The 4,885-nt window shown below is 26.1% G+C and overlaps 1 protein-coding gene across 1 annotated transcript in view; it reads left to right on the plus strand.

The window, feature by feature from the left end:
- LOC107467827 (extensin-3) overlaps positions 1-1,139 on the plus strand; it is a 2,081-nt gene extending 942 nt beyond the window's left edge. Inside the window, exons 2-3 of the mRNA XM_052254032.1 lie at positions 76-295; positions 684-1,139. Coding sequence (XP_052109992.1) covers positions 76-273 — 198 coding nt within the window. The 3' untranslated portion in view covers positions 274-295; positions 684-1,139. The remainder of the gene's footprint in view (positions 1-75; positions 296-683) is intronic.
- Positions 1,140-4,885: the final 3,746 nt, after the last annotated feature.

Consider the following 4,885-nt stretch of genomic DNA (forward strand, 5'->3'; position numbering starts at 1 on the left):
AAGTACCCATCTCCACCACCACCTGTTCACCCTGCTCCTTACATTCCTCACCCAGTTTACCACTCTCCTCCACAGCCTTATAAGTACCCGTCTCCACCTCCACCGGTTCACCCTGCTCCCTACATTCCTCACCCGGTTTACCACTCTCCTCCACCGCCCTACAAGAAGCCTTACAAGTACTCATCTCCACCACCACCGCCATACAAGTATCAGTCTCCACCACCACCACCACACTACGTTTATGCATCTCCTCCCCCTCCTTACCACTATTAGATAACTTAGTTTAGCACTCTTGGTAAGTTACTTTCTTTCTTCCTTTCTTATCATCTCTTATTTTTTAAATAATTTTATTCTTCATGCGATAACGGTACCTATTTAATATCGTAAACAACTAGATAATTCAGTCTCACTATATTTATCTCTACGTAAAAATGTGTTACCCTTTAGCATAATAATACAATCATAACATATAAAGTATAGCTAGTTCAAGATATATCACTACTTTTTCAAAACATGAGTTTTTGTCTAGCTAGTTCAACATATTCTCTATGTATAGTAAAGTCTGCATAAAAAAAACAAAATAGGAACATTTTTTCTCATTTAGGTTTGGTTATGATGACATGGACTTGACATGCTAACAATGATACGGCCGGGTCTACTGGTTTTTTTTTTTTTTCTTGTAGGGTATGAGGAGAGAATATATAAATATGTGAAAATAAAGAAAGCGATAGATGGGGATTGAAGAGGAATGAATGAATGAAGAACACACAAGAAGAGAAGAAGATTATTATGCAATTGCAATGGAAGCAAAGTTTCCGCGTTTTGGCTTTCGCATAATAATAACAAATAATATAAGGCGTTAGTTTTATTATATGTTTCTATCATAGGATTGGGTCAAGTCATTTTCTATGCTTTTGTTTAATTTACGAATTATGCTTTGTATTTTTCTATTTTGACAGTTGTAAAGCACTGCTGCTTATTATATATATAAAATTATGGATGATGTATGATGGTCCATGCACGCTTTCCTGTTACCCAATAGTACAAATGCATGCATTGTAGTTTTCAACCTCTGCTGCATTTTGCAGGGGGTTGAAAAACTAATTATATGTCAAAATTAAATAAAATCTATTCTTCCATCTTCGTCTCCCAAAATGCCAAAATATGTTCCTCCGCTTCTTTTGCCGTAAAAACAAAATACTGTGCACAAAAGAAAATTAAAAAAATATCCAATTAAAATTTTCAATTGAGTTTTATAATGTATGTGACCGTTTATTTGTCTTTATTTAATAGATGATGTTTTTGTGTCAAATAATTTCATTATATGGAATCATATACCTGACAAGAAGGTTAACAATTAGATCGTTATTATCCTGTATAAAGAAAGGAAAAAAAGTACGTTCAAGGCATGTAAGTGAAGATTATTATTTGAAGGTAAAAAAAATATGTGATAGTACATGATAACTTTTTTTTTGTTTTTTTATTAAAAAAAGTAATTAGCTCTTTATCAATTTTTTTTCTTTTCACTACAACATTATTTTGTCTAAGTCGGTCAAAATAAATTACACCCGTCGGATTGTCGTAAATGGAGAGATGTTTTATTAAAAAATTAGACCTGCAAAATAAAAAAATAGATGAGTTTCTCTTTAATTCGAAAAAAATATTTATTCTTTGATTTTATTTAACCTGTTTATTTTTATTTTTTAAGAAAAAGTTTCAAAAAATCTATAACCAATTTCATTTTTCACCTAAGAATAAAAATTAAGAAAATGGATTATAAATTTGATATTTTTGTTCCAAAACTAATTTTATTTTTTTAATAAAAAATATAAAAATAAAATATATTTTTCATAAAATTTAATAAAAATTTTAAAAATATCACTAAATTTTATTATTTTAATTTTATCTCTAACATTTTAATTTAATTTAATTTAATTCCTCTCATTAAACTTTGCTTATATATCAACATATGGTCGATATTTATTTTTCATATTTATCCTACAAGGACTATTCTTGACGAAAAAGAAATTTATTATTTCTTCAATTGAATAAATATTTCTCGTGGTTTCAAAGTGAAGGATGTGATATATATCGTTATAGACGATGGAGAGTTGGAGACATTCCCCCTACCTATTTCTTTTTCCTTTTTTATCAGTGAGACAGATGTCGCTCACTTACTTGCTAAAGAAAAGTCAAACAAATTTAATCATATTTATAGGATATTTATCAATTATTGGGTTATTGAAATAAAAAGAAAATAGAAAGAGATATTTACAAAAGAATTTAATTTTGATGTTAGATAATATAAAACAGTTTCCTATTTATATTTAATTATATAATAATAAAAAAATTATTTTTTATATTAACCGTATGAATACTTATTTAAAAAAAAACAGATATAATTAAATAATTTTGTAAAATTTTTTATTTTACAGTGTATATCATTAAAATTAAATTTAAAATAGAACCGGAAAAAGAACGACAGATTCAAACTAAGTGTATTACTAAAGACGGAGTGGACCAAAAGTAATATTATCAAAATAGAAGTAATAATATCTATTTATCGAATAATATTGTGAAAAATATATATAATTAAACTCATAAATCATATCATATAAAGTTATATTTGAAGGTGAGCAGATATTACACTGAAAATACTCATATACATCAGAAAATCAGTAAAATTTATTTGTTATACAAAAACATATATATAATTAAATATTTACAAAGTAAAAACACTTATAATATATAAGTTATTTAATTTTGACTGCGTGAAAAGTAAAACATTTTAAAAAATATTAATAAGCAAACTAAACTCAATAATTATCTAGACACCAAAAAAAAAACTCAATAATTATGTTGTACCTAATAATAAAAAGTCATGGTCGTATTTATTTGTCTTTCTCTTCTTTAGTCCCGGTTGCCGTTGTTAATTGGTAAAAGAAAAAAAATTAAATAAATAAAGAATGCATGGCATTAATTAAGTCAAGAAATAAAAGAATGGACACTGAATCAGATTTGAAGAAAAAAGACCAGACACTTGGTTGAGTGAGTTGTGAGAATGGCGAGTTTGTCACTTGCTCCACGTTTTTTCCTAACACCTTTGGACATCACACATCTAATCACAAACATTATTGAGATGTACCAAGACCCTACCATCCAGCATTTCATTTCTTATTGTGCCACATGATCATCCATGTGATCGAGTTGGTGAGTTTGTGACGCTCAGATTATTTGTCTCTTATTTCTTTATCTATTTTTATTTTCTTGTCATGAATCTGGACACAAACTTTAATTAATAAATTACTCATATAAAAGTAATAATAAGAGCCAAATCCATAAAACAAGGTTTTAAAAAACCAATTGATTATCAACCAGATGGAATAAAGGTTTCATGGTTTAAAAGTTTAATCAAAATTTAATTAAAATTGAATTGAATATAACAAAATAATATATTTATATATTAATATTGTTTTTTTATATTTTATTATTTTAAATCGATTAATCACTAAAAAATTAGATCAATTTCACTGATTTATCGATTTTTTTTACTAATTTACTGTTGATCATCTAAAAATTTTTAAGTTGATAAAATAAAGTAGTATGAATGGTTATATACATTATAAAAATTTGACAAATTAGCGATGAATTTTTGCGAGAAAATATTTTTTGTCATTAATTCGTCACTAACTTGCAAGAAATTAGTGACGCATTAACGACAAAATTAATGAGCGGTCATAAAATCCAATTTTTCTTGTAGTTAGATACTTATTGATTTATTACTAGGTTAAAAAGAATTTGCGATGACATTTGTAATTGTAGTTCAACTAATTAAATACATATTATTTCCTAGCAAATTAATGATTACTTCGTAACTCTACTTTCTCATTTAGAATAGTTTTGGTTTAACGACAAAATTCTTACAAATTTGATTAAAGATTTTCAAAGATTAGCTATAGATTTGTGATCATATTAGCGGACAACTTGTGATGAATTAGGTTAAGAAAATTCCTTGCTAATTAGCATCAACTAAACATTCCATTTTTTCTACGAAGTTAACTTGGAAAATTAGCGATGATTCTGCTGCAGTAGAGTTTGTCGTTATTTAGCGACTACCTTTTAGTATATTTCTTCTATGGAATTAGCTTTTACTTTAGTGATGGATTTGCGATTATCTATTCAGTAGCTAAAAAACTTTCTAATGAATTAGCGACTATAGTATTTGCATTGCTTCACTGATCTGCGACTTATAATTAACAAGAAAAGCATTAGTTGCTAGGCGGTAATTAATCTGTCACATATTATATTTTGCGTCAAATTAGCTATTATTTTATGATTTTTTTTGTAGTAGCTAATAAGCTATATTCTTATAGTGTATATTTAAGTGTATATTTAATAAAAACCTCTTTTTGAGGTTATTTTTTACATATAAAAATAATTATAGTGTAACTCAATAAAATAGAAGTTTATAAAATATTTACATCGCTATGATATAAGTGAAAATGGCAGGTTGTGTTTTGCTTTTTCAATTTTTTTTGTTTGTTTTTGTTTTTAAACACAAAATGCGCATTTTGCGTTTGTTAACTTTTTCTTTTTTTTTGTGTTTATTTTTTGTCTACTTACAAAATATAGTGGAACCTAATTAATGATAGAACCGTTGCAACTATCTCGTTATAAATTTTTGGCAAATCAAATTTTCTGAGTAACAAATTTTTTATAATCTGTAAAAAAATTATTAATAATAATTACTAACTATAATTAATATTAATAATAATAATTACAATAATAATAATTAATAATATATAATAAAAAATGATAATAATAATAGTAATATTATTTATCTTAATACTATTCATAATTATATATAATAAAAATATTAATAGTC

This window comes from Arachis duranensis, chromosome 9 (genome assembly GCF_000817695.3).
Source record: "Arachis duranensis cultivar V14167 chromosome 9, aradu.V14167.gnm2.J7QH, whole genome shotgun sequence".
Taxonomy (NCBI): domain Eukaryota; kingdom Viridiplantae; phylum Streptophyta; class Magnoliopsida; order Fabales; family Fabaceae; genus Arachis; species Arachis duranensis.